We start from the raw sequence: 17,444 nt of genomic DNA on the forward strand, positions 1-17,444 counted from the left end.
GCTCTGCACCTCCTCACACACACCTGTAGCTGCCTGCTCTGCACCTCCCCACACCTGTAGCTGCCTGCTCTGCATGCCAGGAGCTCTGAGCACCTGCAGTGCGACATCTCTACCACCTTGGCTGTCCTGGCTGGTTTTATGTCAGCTTGACACAAGCTAGACTCATTAGGGAAAAGAGACTCTCAATTGAGAAAATACCTCCGTAAGATTGCCTGTAGGCAAGTCTGTAGTGCATTTTATTAATTAGTGTTTAACGTGGGAAGGTCCAGCCTGCGGGTAGTGCCATGCCTAGGCAGGTGATCCTGGAGTGTATAATTGAGCAGACGGAGCGAGCCATGGGAAGGAAGGAAGCCAGTAAGCAGCACCCCCCACCCATGACCTCTGTTCTTGCCTTGAGTTACTGTCTTGACTTCTCTGGTTGACGGATTACAAGCTATAAAATGGAATAAGCATTCTGTTACCTAAGTTGCTTTTGGTCATGATGTTTGGCAGAGGATTAGGACCATCATCTGATGGAGAAATTGGGAGTGGGGTGCTGGCATAATAAAATGGCCATGTTTTGGTGAGGACTGTGGAAAGATTTTGGAAGTTTGAGCTGGGGAAGCCTTTGAGTGTTCAGAGCTTAATAAGCATTTGTAGAAGCAGTAGAGTTTCTCTATATAACAGTCCTAGCTGTTCTGTAACTCACTTTGTAGACCAAGCTGGCCTCAAACTCTCAGAGATCCACTTGTTTCTACCTCCCAAGTGCTGGGATTAAAGGTGTGCATACTGTCTGAAGCATAAAGTGAGTTACATATGGAATTTTACATTTTCTGTTAGCTACATTAAAGAGACTCCTGGGACTAGGGAAATGGCTCAGTCAGTAAAGTATTTGCTATGCAATATTTCCAGCACCGATGAGGTAAGCCAGGTGAGCACAGCAAGGCAAGCCTGTAACCCCAGCTCAGGGCACAAACAGGAGGATTCCAGGGCTTGCTGGTTATCAAGTCTTGATAAATCACTTAGGTCCAGGTTAAGTGAGAGATTCTGTCTCAGAACATAAGGTCAAGAGCACCAGAGGAAGACATTCAATGTTTTCTCTGGGCTGTACATGCACACACATGTGTATCTAGCATACACATACACACACAAAGAATTCAACATATAGTCAGTATAAGAAATTATCAGTGAGCTGTTTTGTATGTATTAATTTTACTGTCCTCCATAAGCACTGTATGCTAATGCTACACCTACTCAGCTCACATTGGACTGTCCCCATTTCAGTTGCTTAGTAGCCATATGTGGCCAATGTGGCTACCAAGCAACACCGCGTCAGCCAGCTGTCGTTTTATAGGACTTTGCTTAAACCTGAAGCCTCACTCAATTTTTTTCGTGCTTCTCCACCCCTAGTTGGGACTTGTTAGTCTTTTGCATGCAAGTATGATCCTTGTAATGGAAGGAACTCTCAAATGCTCAGAAGAAAATGTGTCTCTTGTTTTGATGCTCTGATTTATTATTTATTTGTCGTTTTAGTGCTAAAGCAACAGTAAATTCTAGTGACACTGAGCCTCTGATGTGGAGCTGTCTCAGCCAGAAGTACCTGCTGTGCAAACATGGGGCCCAAGTTCATATTCCCAGCTCCCATTACAGCATGAACCTGTACTCCCAGTACTAGGAAGACAGAGACAGGAGATCTGGGGTCTCCAGTCTAGCCTTTCAGTGAGCTCCAGGCTCAGTAAGAGACCCTGTCTTTAAGCATATGGTGTAGGGATTGGACTCAGCAGTTGAGATTGCTTACTGTTTTTGCAGAGGACCTGAGTTTAGTTTCCAGCACCCACTTGGTAGCTCACAAATGCAGTCACCAGTCATATATGTGGTGTTCATATATACATGCAAGCAAAACATTGATGCACAAAAAATAAATCTTTAAGAAGTGTGGGGTGGTATAGAGCATGTCTTAGGGTTTCTGTTGCTGTGAAGAAACACCATGACCACAGCGACACTTTTTAATTACATTTTCTTTTTTATTAAGATTTTTTTTATTTATTTTACATTCCAACCAGTTTTCCCTCCCTCCATTCTTCCCAGTCCCTCCCCCCACCTCCCATCTATCCAACCCCCATCCACTTCTCATTTCAGAAAGGGGCAGGCCTCCCATGGGAGCCAACAAAGCCTGGCACATCAGCTTGAGGCAGGACCAAGCTCCTTTTCCTGCATCAAGGCTGGTGAGGCATCCCAGCATGGGGAATAGGTTCCCAAAGCCAGCTCATGCACCAGGGACAGATGCTGATCCCACTGCTAGGAGCTCCACAAACATTTCAAGCCACACAACTGTCAGCCATGTCCAGAGAGCCTAGGCTGATCCTAGGTTGATCCCATGCAGGCTTCCTAGCTGTCCGTGAGCATCCACTAGCTCAGGTCAGCTGCCTCTGTGGGTTCCCCATCATAACCTTGATCACCCTGGCTCCTACAATCCCTCCTCCCTCTCTTCAGCTGGACTCCTAGAGCTCGGCCCAGTGCTGGGTGTGGATCTCTACATCTGCTTCCACCAGTTACTGCATGAAGGCTCTCTAATGACAGATTAGTCCCCAGTCTGATTGCAGGAGAGGGCCACATCAGGCACCCTCTCCACTATTGCTAGGAGTCTTAGCTAGGGTCATCCTTGTGGATTCATAGGAGTTGCCCTGGCACCAAGTTTCTTCCTAACTCCCAAATGGCCCCCTTTGTCTAGATATCTCTTTCACTGCACTCCCCTCTGGAGCTGGGAGCAGCACAGCAACTCTTACAAGGAAAACATTCAGTTGGGGATCAGCTTACAGTCTTAGAGGTTCAGTCCATTATCACCATTGCGGGGAGCATGGTGGTGTGCAGGCAGACGTGGTGCTGGAGCTGAGAGCCCTACATTTTGCAGGCAACAGGAAGTCAACTGAGTGTTACACAGAGGGAAGCTTGGGCAAGAGAGATCCCCAAAGTCTGTCCCCACATACCTCCTCTAACAAGGCCACACCTCCTAACAGTGTTACTCCCTTTGGGAGCTATTTTCTTTCAAACCATCACAGAGCAATTGAGGAAGAAAGCTGATGTCAGCCTTTGGCCTCCATACAGTCCTGCACACACGTGTGCGTACACACACACACACACACACACACACACACACACACACCTTTTCACATATCAGAATAGCCCTTTGCCTTCTGCCACAGGTGAAAGGCCTTTGATGTCTGTGTAGCTGCCGTAAAGTAAATGACGGAGGCTAGTGGACTTGCAGTCAGTTATACAGCAGGTGGCTTTGCCAACACAGAGAAGGTGATGGGAAGAAGGAACACCAGAGGGTCTTAGCAAGAGAAGGGTCAAAGGGACAAGTGGGGCACAGGTGGATTTGGAGTTCTTCTCCATTAGACATAGGTCTAGAATGAATTCTGCTTTAGCTTGTCTTAGTCTGGGACCTGCTAAGCATTTGTGGAGCAGCCTCGAGTAGACAATGCTTGTGCCAGCTGGATGCCCGGAGGACGCTCTTCCCTGGGCCTCCAGCCATATAGCTCGCCTTCTCAGGTGACACCGCCTGAGCCTCTAGCCCTCCTGCCCTCCACCTTGTCGGAATCTTTCCAGGAAAAGATAGTTTAAAAAGCACCTCTTGACCAAATGCTATTAAGATTGATCTTTTATTTTTTAAAAAAGATTAAGAAAATGGTATGTTTTGAACCAAACGTGTGTGACCATGGCCCCAGAACAAGGACTCAGGTTACCTGAATGACACGTTCTGACTTCTTTTTATTTTCCCCTTTCCAATAATTGGATCCAGTTGCCTTGTCTGTCTTTCGTTTGAGGTTAAGGTGAGCGAAGAAGCTGCTAGTTAAATCATTCCAGTCAGAGGGCACTGCTGCCTTCCTGCCTTCCTAGCAGTGCAGCCCTCCCTTCCGAACTGGCTGTCCCTCCCTCTGTGTGCCACGAGAGAAAGAGCAGGCAGATCTCGGGAATGCGTTTTCAGTGCATACTCCTGCACAGCCCGTTTGCCACGTCCACAGGCGTGTACTGTTTCCACGCTAGGTGCTAGTGTTCCTGTTTGGTTCTTTGTGTCTCTAGTTTTGTTGTCAGTCTTGAGCCCTTTTTATGGCTATCCTTAGCTTTAACTTTTTTTAAATTTATTTATTTTATATATACAGTAATGTTTTGCCTTGATATATGTCCACACATCATTTGTGCACATGGTTCCCATAGAGGTTGGGAGAGGGCACTGAATCTCCTGGAGTGACAAATGGTTGTGAGCCACCATGTGGGTGCCGGGAATAGAGCCCATGTCCTCTGCGAGAGTAGCAAGTGCTGAGCCATGTCTGTTCCTCATGGTCGTTTAACCTAGAAATTAGATGAACTAAGAATACTGCGGGACGAAGACAGTGATGGCGTTAGACCTCACCACTGCTAATCTCCCAAAGCATTCTAGATAGCTTCCCTTGCTCAGACAATATTGCCTTTTGTATAAATGAGCTGGTAATTTTTATTTTCATTTTTCAAGACTGGCTTTCTCTGTTTAGCCTTAACTGTCCTGAACTCGCTCTATAGACCAGGCTGGCCCTCCTGAGTGCTGGGGTTAAAGATGTGCATACCACACCCTGAAAGCTGGTGATTTTTTTAAATACCCACTGGATCTTTGGATAGGAGTTGTTCATTAGCACAGCAAAGTACTATTGGCTGAATTACTGTTTATTTTAGCTCACAGTTCCCATTAAAGTATGAGGGTCCTCATGGTGATGCTTTTCTTTCTGGGAGAATCCTGTGATTGTGTAAGACTTGTGCAAGTGCATGGGTGTGCATGGGTGTGCATGCAAGTGCCTCTGATGAGGCAACCAAGAGTCCATTATGGGGACCCAACACCAGTGACCTCATGTAATCTAACCACTTCCCAAAGGTTCTGCCTCTACATGTTATAATCAAATGTCTCTACCTTAATACTAACAGTGGGGATTAAATTTCAATGGATCAGCCTCTCAGGGACACTCTGATCATATCCAGATCCTAGGAAGACCCTTTTGACATATGAATGGGTAATGTGATCACAGCTGAGGGGTGTGTTGGGGTTCAGATTGATCCCAAGCAGTTCTTTGGAACCAGGTCCCTGAACAGCTCTTCAAAGGTCCTAATGCAGGCTTGCTGGGCACCTGGGGTCCTCCTTGATGCTCCTGAACAGACAGGCCATCATTGGGGGCAGAGTTCAGATGAAGGTGGACCTGTCATCTTCTGGTTCTCAGCCCTTTTCCCATCTCCTTCTGCTTCAGCACAGCATCTCAGCCTCCAGGCCCACTAATGGATCCACTGACCAAGGGGTCCTGTGGGAGTCAGCTGGCACAGACCCTCCTCTGGAAAGCGAAGTCTTCTCTCTCCTTCGGCATCCAGCCTCTTCAGACGTGGCCAACAAAAGACCCTGAACTAGAGTCCCAGGTCAACCTGTAAGTAAGTAAAAGAAGTGTCTTGCTATGAGACCTTGTTCACCATCTCGTCTCATGGGGGCAGGGGTGAGGGGCCTGAGAGACCGTTTTGCTTCTGAGATGTCTTACTGCATATTTGACAATATTCACTGGGCATCTGTGCCAGCCAAGGCTTGTGTTAGGCATAATGAGCAGCATGGCCCAGTTCCTGCCTTAGGGGATTTAACAGCTCATAGGCAGATAGTCGCTTACCTGTGTTGTTGCAAAGACGCATTCTAATGGCTAGGAAATGTGCCATGATTCTTGAGTCAGTAAGCATTTAGGAAATATTTCTGTATATGCCTGCAGCATTCTGTTATATAAGCAAAGATATATTCTTTACCCTTCAATATCAAGTTGCATGTGGAATGAATATATATATATATATTTCTCAGAAGAACTTCTCATGCTATGTGTAAAGTAGTTAACACATTAGCGGACTCTTACATGCCTGGTTGCCCTATGTGTTCCTGTATGCCCCTGAGCCAGGCATTTGTCACAGGCTGTGATATTGTTGGATGAAGAGTGAATGAAGGTGTTAGAGGGAAAAGGAGCTTAGCACTCCACAAGAATCAATGACATTGAGGCACAGCGATGTGACTGGCTTCAAGACAGAGGAAATGCTTGGTCCATCCAACAAATAGTTATCAGATTTGCTGTAGCAGTGATTTGGGGAGGTCAAGAACAGGTGGAAGGGTATGGATTCGAATCACCCAGGAAGCCTGTGAAACAGCTTCCAGGGACCCTGTGGATCTGGGGAGGACAAAAGGGGTCTAGAGGAGGAGCAGCGGAAAGCGTTAGTGGGGAAGCGAGTACTGGAGATGGTGTGGGAGGAGGTGGACGTGTCAGGCTGGATGCGGGTACCACGGCTGCTCTGAACACTGGCGAGTGACACAGGAAAGGCTCACATCCAGGAAGGTGACAAATCAGCCACCGTCAGCCTGGCCTGCGTAGGGCAGTCACCCCTGGAGTAGCTACAGAAGTCTCCACTGTCCCTCCAAAGTTCTGATGTCTAGAATTGGTCACAGGCTCCAGATGATTCTCATCTGTGGTCAACTTCGAGGACAGTTGTAACCACCATGGGTGAAATATGCACAGATCAGTCCCGAAACCCATGTGTGCCCAGCTGAGGGATCTGAACACCCTGCTAAGCAGTTGGAGCCCTTGATGGCTTTGAGGATCTCTGAGGAAATGTGAGAGGCAAATGCAGGGAGGAAGTCCTGCTTGCCAGTCCCTAGTGCAATCGGAGGGAAGCGGTGTGAGCCGCCACTGCCATTCAAAGCCAGCCCCACATGTAAGTTGCCTCTTAGGTGATGGAGAATTCATCGTCACCTTGATTGAAATGGAACTTTAAAGATGTACTTTAATATTCAGTTCACCCGGGGCTGCAGCTGCCTACAGTGGCCACAGGGATAGGGCTCTACCCTGCACTGCTCTGTAGGACAGTAATTTGGCTGCAGAAACAGCCCGGGTGAGATAGTTAGCAAGCAGAGCCTGAGAGGCTTCTTTCGTAGACTACAGGTTTCACAGTATCACATAGTAAAGTATGAAGGGGCAGGGCAAAGCTGCTTGAGAGTCAGAAAACCAACTGAGGTAGCCATCCAAACGGGTATCCTCTGCAGCCCTATTGGCTCATATGTTAAGGGGTGGGGCCTACCCAGGGAGGAGGACAGGGAGTGCTTGCAGCCACTGGGTGGGCTAGTGGGTTGGCTGGCCTCCCTTTGGGAAGGATCACTTTAAGCACCTGGGTCCTGGGGGAGCTGGGAGTGACGCCTCCTGGGTTGAGAGCCTTCACTGGCAGTCAGTCCTCCATTGCCACATAGGAATGGGTGGATCAGGACTGCACTAGGGACAGACTAGACTCAAAAGTGATTCTACTTGGAGTCCTTAGGAAAGCAGGCTAGAAAAATGTTTCTTCATGAACTACCCCCATGCTGTGGGCTGCTCATTCATAGACTCATTCATTCAGCAACTCTCAGTCACCTGTGTACCAGACACTTACACTAACATTCGCCTAAATCATTCTCTTATTCAGTCATAAAATCCCCATCACAAACCAGACAGCTACCTATTGTTAACTGTGCTTTATGCACAAGGACGTAGGGGACTAGGGTGACCACGAGACTTGTGCAGTTGTGGCTGACTGGGGATTTGATCCTGTGTGTGGTCTAGTCAGTGCCTGCCAGTTAACCTTGGTGCCTCAGGGGAAGTGCTTGTGGGACATCAGTAGCCCCAGAACATTTTGGTAATACCAAGTTGTAGACAGAGACTGCTTTTTCATCTCCCAGCCACTCAGACCCAAATAATCACTCAGAAACTATATTAATTGCAACACTGCTTGGCCTGTTAGCTCAGGCTTCTTATTGACTAACTCTTACATCTTAAATTAATCCATTTCTTTTAATCTTTGTATGGGCACGAGGCTGTGACTTACTGGTGAAGGTCCAGTGGCATCTGTCTCCTTTGGCAGCTACATGGCATCTCCCTGACTCCACCTACTCTCTCTCTATTTCATGCCTGGCTTTACTCTGCTAAGCCATTGGCCAAAGCATCTTTATTCATCAACCAATAAAAGCAACCCTATACAACCCACATCATCAAGTACTGTTCTTGGCAGAGCCCACAGAGTTAACCAGGATAGTGTCGGATGCTTGCTAATGTTCTCGTCCCGCAGAAGCTTCTGGAAAACTGAAAGTTTGTTGTGATTGGGTTCACGCTGGGTGTTAGTAACTTGGGCATTTAATGCCTTCTCAGCGGAATTTGGGGACTTTACTGGATAGATGTGGAGAGACCTTGCCAAAGGCAAGCATCATAAGACTCCCTGGGTGATAGAAAACCCTGAGCAGTCTGGTTTGGGTAGCAGTAGAGTGGTGAACTGTGGGCTTGGACAAGTTGACAGAAGCCAAGCCACCGAGGGACCCTGGGCCTGGACTCTCTGGGGCAGAAACTGTTCAGATTTGCTTCCAGTAAGATAATGACTTCAGGGCAACTAGGTTTAGGTAGGATGGGTCTAGTGGCAGTGTAGGTGCTCTGAGGGGTGCAGGAACGATGGGCGTGAGTTCCAAATGTTTTGGAGGAATGTTAGAATGGTCCTAAATTGTGTGGGGGAGGCAAGGAGGTGAGCTTCAGGGTTCTGACGCTGGCATCAGGGTAGTTTTTGATCTTATCACCAATAAGGGAGCCCTAAGACCTAAGGCAGGACAACACAAAGCCTGTCTAAACTGAGAACCAAACTAAGAGCATGAGGCAGATGCTGTCAGGGCTGAAGAGGCTTTCCCCTGCATATTCAGGCATAGGCCTCCTTAGGAAAGACTCGAGGAGTGTGAATGGACTTGAAAAGCTGTAGGACCTCCTTTCTCTTCTCTGCCTTCAGTATATTAATAACTGGGCTGAGGTGTGTGTGAGTTCGAGGAGGCAAGGTCAGCATGGGCAGGCACAGATGGGAGGAGCAATTTTCCTGGTGAGCTTAGCTGTCAAGAAGTGTCAGGAAGTGTAGAAAGTCAGGGTGGGGACTCGCTGTGAGATGCTGAGTTCTGGGAGCATTGTGAGGCTTCGTGAGCCTTGAGGCAAGCAACCGTTTGAAGTGTGTGTGTGGGAACAAGTCCCAGCCCACATGTATTTGATGAGGAAGTGAAAGTAAAAGATGGACTGAAGAATCCTGTCAGCTGTCAATCACAGAATCCCAGCTCAGATCAGCGTGGGCCGGGAGGGAGGGAGGGTAGAAAGCTGGTGACAGCCTTGGGTCTGGCTTCTGGTATGGCGAGACCCAAAGTCGCCAGTGCTGTTGTCAGGATGGTTTTTCTTTTCTCTGCCACCCCCTGCCTTCCGCCCTCCATCCCCAGCTCTACCTCATTTACGTGCAGGTTTCACCTGCTCCATGCCATGTGGTCCCAGGCAGCCCAGACTATCTTTAGAGCTTTGTGAAGACTCTGGGGAGGGCTCCAGTTCTCCAGCCTGGGTCACAGGCTCTTTCTGGCCTCCCAGGAAGTGTCCCTTATGGAGGACCAATGCGATAGTCCTTACCTTGGTGAGCAGAGCAGCCTCAGAGAAGAAAAGGAGCGGCCAGGAGGCAAGAGGACTTGATGCAGCTGAATCATGAAAGCCGTGGTTGAAGAGAGTGGTATGGCTCACCACAAAGATGACCGGGGAGGTTTTGTCAGAACGGTAGATCAGGGCATCTGTTTACTGAGAATTCCTCTTGGTAGGAGCCAGAAATCTGGGTGGAGGTGATAAATGCAACAGAAGCCTTGGCGGTGAGAGTTGGGTGGCTGTGCTGATCAAGGAGCCATGACACAGCTCTGAGAGCAGGGCACCCTGGGGATGCAGGAGGCACAGCTTCCTGGGGTGTTCTTTGCTTTTCAAATCCATGACTAGGGGCTGGGCATTTAGCTCAGTGGAAGAGCCCTCGCCCTGGGTTCAGTCCTCAGCTTGGGGGGCGGGGAGAAAAAAGAAAATAAGAAAGCTATGACCAATTAGACCAGGAGATAAAATTTCTTCGCAGGGGTGTCATAGCTCAGTCTATAGGGGAAAGCAAGGGAGATGTCAGAAGGATGGCCATTCTGGACCGTGTACCCTAAAAGGGTAGTAGTCAGGAGGGAAGGAGTTTCAGTTTGGACTCCCATCATTTCCGGTTCTTGTTTGTCGGGTAGTCTTCCCCCTGCAATAACGGTATGCGTTTGAAAAGTCTGTAGCTCAGACTCAGTTCTCTGCCAGATTTAATGATGGTTTACTTTTGATCTTTTGAGGAAAATTGCCATGTATTTGAAAGTTTGTCACCAAGACATACTGCTGAGCACTATTTTATGTAGGCATTAAAAAAAATAGCTTCAAAGGCGCTGAAAGACCACATGTACTCCTGGGGAAAACCCAGTGCTGGGGGTAACTTTTTTGTTTACAATTAGGGACATTCTGTTCCCTTTCTTTTAATGTTTTTATGAGAAGGGGGATATAGGAGATGGCCCCAATCCTGAGTGTCTCGCCAGAGAGTGGCAGTCCTGCTGACAGAGTCGGGAGAGTCTGACTGTGTAATGGTGTGTTTGCGGCTGCTCGGATGTCCTCTGAACTGCGTCCAGGAGTTGTGGGGGCATGTCAGACAGCGGTTTTAGTGTGGTGAGTTTATTAGATTTAAACCCTCCCCACTCCCACTCCAGGAAGAGCCTGGGCAGCTCCCATGACCCTTCAGTGGCCCCAATCTTTTGGATATGCTGCTGCTTGGGGCGCTTAAACTTTATTTCACCTCCTGATTCCATTTGAAAAACCCACCTGAGTCTTCTAGAGGTGGGTATGGAGGCGCATCTGTCTCCTGTGGGAGCTTGATAGTCATGAGGGGACAGTTCCCCTGGCCACCGCCACAACCATCTGTCCCTCTGTACAGGCCTCTCACTGACAGGGTTGTTCACAAGTCTGGACTTGAGGGAAAGCAGAGGAGCCTGGTCAGATGTAGAACTTGGCCTATTTTGCCAGAAAAACGCTGACAATAAGGAAGTTTTTGTTTTATATCCATCTGCCCGACTCCTGTCACTCCTTCTGACTGCAGTCAAGGAGCAGAGGAAGACTCCGTTTTGGAGCCTGCTTTCTCCGCCACAGTGCAGGTCTGTGCTAAGGTAAGCGGGGAATAACAGACACTGCAGGTGCTTCAGGGGCCTCAGGAGATGCCACTGGGTCGTCACTAGCAGTAAAGAGCCAGGGCCATCTAAGTGGAGCATGCTGGGTAAAACAGGACACGTTCCTTCAGTGGAGTAAGAACACAGGAGCCGTACTAGATGAGGAAAACCACCGAGGTCTACTATGCAGAAACTGCAGCAAGGGCATGAATAGGGTTGTGTGCTCTTATGACTCGCTTTTCGTGGGCGACTCGTTCCAGGACACTTGGCCTCCTGCAGATGCAATTTCTTGCATTGTAGAGACAGTTTGCTAGTAACTCATACATCTCCTGCTCATCACATCATCCTGACACCACCACTTGTACACCTATGTGACGCTGTGTAAACATGCACTGTGCTGTGCTGCTTAGAAGAGGAGAGGGGCTGCAAACGTGCAGTGCAGAGCTGAGAGAATGGAGGGAGGGCTGTAGATATTCTCAGTCCGCAGATGTGAGCCTGTAAGTGCAGGAACCTGGTTGTAGCATGCTGCTCTTTCTGTTAGAGAAGGAAAGAGTGGCCTGGGAGATGACTTAGCAGGTAGAGCACTTGCCCCACAAGTGGAGGTCAGATGCAGGTGGTTTGTCTATAATCCCTGTACTCATGAAGTGGAGACAGGCAATCCCTGGTGCAAACTTGGTAAGCTAGCCAAATCCATGAGCTCTGGGTTCAATTGAGAGACCTTGCTTCAATATATAATACGGAGAGTGATTAAAGAAGATACTGATGTATCTTTGACCTCCATTGGTGTGCCCACATGTATGCATACACTCACACACATGTGAACATGTACACACACCACACGTGCACACACATGCAGAATTACAGGGGGGAGGATCGACAGAATTGCTCAGTGAGTAAAATGTTTGCTATGCTAGCCTAGCAGCACATGGATTCCATCCTCACGACCCATGTAAAGATAGCAAGTTTCTTCTGCACATGCCTAACATACCAAACACACACCGATAATAAATTCAAAGGAGGCAGAAGAAGGTGGATCTGTACTTCTCTTTGAGAATATGTGCATCAGAATGTCTGGTAAAAAGACAAGAAGCTGCCCTTGTTGCTGTGGACAGGGCAAGGAGGGGCCAGAGAAGGGGGATTGTTCCACTTGCATCCTTGTGTTGCTGAGTTGTGAAGCAGGTGCACACACTGTCTCTGAAGAAGGAAATCCAGATACACAGATATATCACACGGTTTTGAAAAGTTGATGCTGTGGAGGGGAACGCGGTGCCTGGTGACTCTAGCTAGATGCTGGTAGGAAAGGCAAGACCCTAAATAGCAGGACAGAAGGTGGCAGTCTGGTCCCTGAGATCCGGAGAGAGTCTGGTCTGGGTGTTATGTTTGGGGACAGCTAGGGTATGTATGGAACTGTGTTCACTGTGGAAAGTTACAGTTTGCAGGTGGAAAGATCTGAGTTGGGGATTTGCTGTGAGGAGTTCTGTTAATATGGAGATCATGATTGCAGGCTCAGGAGCAGTGAAGTGCCCAGGGAGGGAGGTGGTGTGAGTTGGAGGGGGAAGATAATCACTGACATTGACGTGGAGGAGTTAAGGTGTTCCTAAATGAAGAGGACTCATTTGTTGCTGCTTCGTGTGACCTAAAAACAGGCAAGAAGATGGCCTCGCTCTCTGTGGGGACAGCCTGGCCCCTTTCTGGATGCCCAGAGCTCAGAAGTATTTCTCTAGCCCCTGCAGGAATAACCGCCAAAAGCTACCCGTTCTCCCTAAGGAGGTTACCCATGGCTAAGAATGGCGTTCCCTTTGACTGGAAAATGTCGTTCTTTCCCAATTTATACTCCATAAGGACCAGAAACTCATTTGGGGTGTTCAACTCAAAATACAGAGCCAGAACACCATAAGGTCGCGGTGTAAATGCTGATCGCATACTAGTGTACTTTTTAAACATCAGCGGCCCGGCCCAAATCCACCTCACCACGCTCGTTTCTGTAAGTCCCGCTTTGACCTTAGAAAGCAGCCAGCTTTCTCTTGTTGTCCCTTGGAGTAACGCATGTTCTTAATTCTGATGCTTCGTCTTCTCTATTTCTGGGTGTCAGTTTTTCTGTCCACTCTGAAGAACAGCCTCCCTTCTCTCAAACACCCTGTGCCATGAGTTTCATAGTTTCATTGTCTTCGGAGAGTCTTGGAGACGCCAGCTTCGAGAGCAAGCATTCAGGAGACAATTTAGGCTCATAGCTAGATCTGTAAAAGCACCAAGAAGGAGTTAGCTGCTTCCCCACAGTGTGGTCTGCGTGTTCCTGGAGGGAAACTAAGCACTGATCAGCCAGAGTAGAGCTAATCCAGGCCACACACAAAATACAGCACAGAAATCACTTTAAAAAGTAACCTGAGCTATATCTCTCTCCTGGGTTTCCCTTAAGGCAAGTGTCATGTCAGTTCAGCAAACTGGTTTTTTGTTTGTTTGTTTGTTTGTTTGAGACTACATTTCTGACATACTTGTATTAACTATGAGGGGACAAAGTCTGCCATTTTGGCTTAAGGGACATTGTGAGCTTGCAAATAACAAAGAAAGACAAGACACAGGAAGCTCTCCTACCTCTGCCAACAGCAGGGCCTGCATCTCCAGTGGAAGTTGCCCCTCCTCTCTCCAGAACCAAGAGGAGAGCTGTTTTGAAATAGAAAATGAAGGCACCAGATGAATCTGCATAACCAACCTCGCTAAATAGCTCCACCTCCCACCAGCTCTACACGCTCACCTTTCCAGTGTCCACCCAGGAGCTTCCAGCTTCTCTTTTTTGTCTAGTCACCTCAATGTGCGGTGCCCTTGTTAAAAGTGGTACTAGGTCCCCAAATCTGAGTGTCCCTTTGGACTTTCCTTTCCTTTCTTTCGAGCCTCCATTTGTATAAAATTAGAAATGGCTGTGTTTGCCTTTGCTAGTCTGTTACCCTGTCTCTGGCCAGTTTACTCTGCAGGCATGAGGTAGAGACTATAAAGTGGGGACGGAACTTTGCCTTCCCTGATGTCGAGACTTCCCACAGCGAATGTCAGCTTCCTCCTACATTTTCCTCTCCGGCTGCTGGATGCTCTGGTGCAGGGCTCTTGATAAGGGGCACAGACGTATTTATTCCTCTTTTATTGTGCTCAAATCAGACAGCATCATGAGTACTTTCATGTGCCCTCTTCTCGTTCCACCCAGTGGGAAGTACTGTGATCAGCATCTGTTGGATTAGCTCGTTGATCAGATCCTGTTGTCATGACTGAGGCCCATGAAGGGGCTATTTATTGTCAGAAGTAAAGAAGAGAGTGACTTGTAGGATTATCAGACAAACTTTATGAGCATGTAACTTTTCTAAATGTATAGATATTCGTTCATCTAAGTTTTGTTTCCTAGTTCTCTATTTTCTTTGCATGACCATATTTTTCATTAAACTATAATTTGTATGCATAAAATACAAGAATTTTAAGGAGAGCCGTTGGGTGAATTTTGATGGTTGCAGGTGATGGAGTTTTTAGTGTTATGTCTGTCAGTCTCAGTTGCGTTGCCTACTTAGGAAAGCCACCAATCTCAACACTAACTTGGTCATGAAATGACATTAGCTCATTGTGATAGCTCTCACTACCTTTTTGTTGTTCAGTCATACTACAGGCCTTGTATTAATTTAATTTAAATAAATCTGAATTTTCTTTTAGATTAGCCCAAGACATTTTTTCAATTTTTGTGTCTGACTCAGAAACAAATTTCTTACATATACTACATAACTCGGCTCACCTCACTCACTTGTGGAGTCATGAGTAGAGGGGTTATCTCTCTAGGCTTGACCCTAGAAAGGGCTCTGAAGTGGTCTGTGTTTGTCCTGTGTCACCCTTGGTCACTTCTGCAGTTAGCTGACCTCCTCTCTGGTGTTATTCCCAACCTCCAGGATATGGCAGCTCTCAGGCATACGAAAGACTTTGCAATAGAAATGACCTTAACTTGTTTTGTATGGCCCCAAAGGGCTAGCTGTCTTGCATGCATGCATGCATTGACATATCCATCCATTGTTCAGAAAACCCTACTAAGGGCTAACTCTGTGCCAGGCATTTATTATGCCAAGGATTTTCAGCCTTGAACAGAAGCAACAGGGTTAAATTCTGATGGAGAGACAGACAGGTATTAATCAAATCCCTCTGTAATCTCTAGCCTAGGGGAAAGGGGTATGGAGAAGGTGACATTCAGAGAGGACATTCTAGGTAAGGCACAAAGAAACTCAGCAAGTTGAAGAGGGAGAAAGGCTGTGTGGCTGAAGCGCTGGAGGGAGAGGGGAGCAGAGCCAGACTAGACAGGTGGCCGGGGGTGTAAGTGATGGCGAGGAAGTTTAGGGAAAATGAAAGGGTGTCGATGTAGGACCAGCTGGCGGAAATTAAGCAGCAATGGATTGCAACTTGATATAGAGAAAACCTGTTTAACAGGAAGAAAGGAGACCCATGGGGGCATAGTGTGGGTGAAGAGAGCTTTTTGAAGTAGTTGGTAAAGGACACTCAGTCACAGATACGGGGCTGGACACCAGATGCTCGGTCAGTCTCTGTACCTGGGAGTTTCTGGAGTTCTTCCCCCACCCCAGAGAAGGAGACAGAGATGAGGTGGTTTCTGGGATTTTGTAGAGGAAATGCCTTGTGCTGGCATCCAGTGCGTGAGAAAGGAGCCTGACTGTTTCACAGGCTGGCTGTAATAGCATTGTGGATGGAGTGTATTTTTGTTAAAATTGCAGGTACATAGATCCCACTCCTGAAGCTGCATATCAAGGAGTTGGCAGTGAGAACTGGGCATTTCTATATTTAGGTGAAAATACTCTTAGAGCAAACTTTAAAACTTCTGCAGGGAAAGAATAAGACTGCATGACATCATGGTGGCAGAGCATTTTATATGTCAGAAAAATTAAGACCATATGGAAGAGATTGAAAGTATCTAAGTTCACATTTGAGGATTTTTCGTCCTGATCAATACCAGGAACAGAAGTAAAACCACTGTCTGGAAGATTTTTGTAATTGATTCACCAAGAAGTGGTTGGTATTCAAAAGATATAAAGCCCTACAGAGTGATTAGGAAAAGACCGTAACAAATAAGCAAGGTGTGGGGTAAAAGATGTGAAATAGGAGCTCAGGAAAGACAACAGTGGCCAGTACGGTTAGGAAGAATGTCCTCAGATAACCTGGGGAAGCAAATTAGAACCACACCTCCTTGAGACAGCTTTGCCTACCCTTCACACCGGCAGCCCAAGTGCTGGCTAGGATATGGAGCAAGTAGAGCCTGTGAGCTTCTCAGAGGAGAGAGGAGGGGGAAAGGAATTTGTCATTTGGCAGAAAAAGTAACAGTATTACCTGACCTGACCCCACAGTTCCACTCCTGGATGCATAACTGAGGGATCTCTTGTCCCTGTTATCAAGGGTGTGTGTTACAACACTGTTTAAATGTTAGAAGCAAGATCAGCGAAGAGCAGGACTGAGCCAGTGACCTGGGCCAGAGCAGGCCTGGGACAGTGAACTCCAGGGGAGCAGGAGCATATCCAGACCAGGGACATTTGCGGAGGCAGGACTGAGCCAGCTACCTGGACTAGAGCAGACCTGAGACAGCGAATTCCACAGGAGCAGGTACAGGGGAGCAACTGCTAAGCAAGTGGGCCGGAGCCAGAGACCACTGCAGGTCCAGGCGTGAATCAGGGCCTTTGGAGGGAGTAGACCTGAGCCAGGACCCCTGTGGGTCTGGGTGTGAGTCTGGGACCTCTAAGGGAATAGGCCTGAACCAGGACCTCTGCAGGACCAGGTGTCTGTCTGGGACCTCCGAGGGAGTAGACAGGAACCAGAAACCTCTGTGGTCCGGGCCTAAGTCTGGGACCTCTGAGGGAGAAGATCATAGCCAGAGACCTTTGCAGGACCACCCCAAGCCAAGGGACCTCTGCAAGAGTGGATGCAGACCAGGGACATTTACAGAAACAGGTCTGAGTCAGCAAACTCCACAGGAAACTAGAACCGTGGCACTGACTGTACCACGAGTAACAACCACATGACCCTTGGATCCACTAGCACCTAGAAGATTAATCACCAGAGTCACAGACAGCCACAACCACACCAATTAGAGGAAAAGATGAGTAGACAAGCTAAGAACACATGCAACACCACAAAAAGTAACACAACACCAGTAAAACCTAAAGACTCTACAACAGCAAGACTTGAACAATCAAATATAGATGAAGCAGAAGAAAATGACCTAAAAAATAACTTCAGGAGAATGTTTGAGACTCTTAAAGAGGAAATGAGAAATTCCCTCAAAGAAATGAAGGAAAAGACAAACAAAAAAATTGAAAGACATCAGCAAATCCCTTAAAGAAAACCAAGAAAAAGCAATCAAACATATAAAAGAAACTAT

The 17,444-nt window shown here is 47.6% G+C and overlaps 1 protein-coding gene across 2 annotated transcripts in view; it reads left to right on the plus strand.

Moving 5' to 3' along the window:
• Window positions 1–17,444, plus strand: part of Garnl3 (GTPase activating Rap/RanGAP domain like 3) — a 148,119-nt gene that overhangs the window by 13,280 nt on the left and 117,395 nt on the right. The window contains exon 2 of one of the 2 annotated variants that reach the window (XM_026777076.1): window positions 5,258–5,423. In XM_026777076.1, the coding sequence (XP_026632877.1) occupies window positions 5,281–5,423 (143 nt within the window). In that variant the 5' untranslated portion in view covers window positions 5,258–5,280. Of the gene's footprint in view, window positions 1–5,252; window positions 5,424–17,444 lie in introns of both variants that reach the window. The other variant, XM_005346025.3, reaches the window with a different exon arrangement.

Source organism: Microtus ochrogaster, chromosome 4 (assembly GCF_000317375.1).
Source record: "Microtus ochrogaster isolate Prairie Vole_2 chromosome 4, MicOch1.0, whole genome shotgun sequence".
Classification (NCBI taxonomy): Eukaryota; Metazoa; Chordata; class Mammalia; order Rodentia; family Cricetidae; genus Microtus; species Microtus ochrogaster.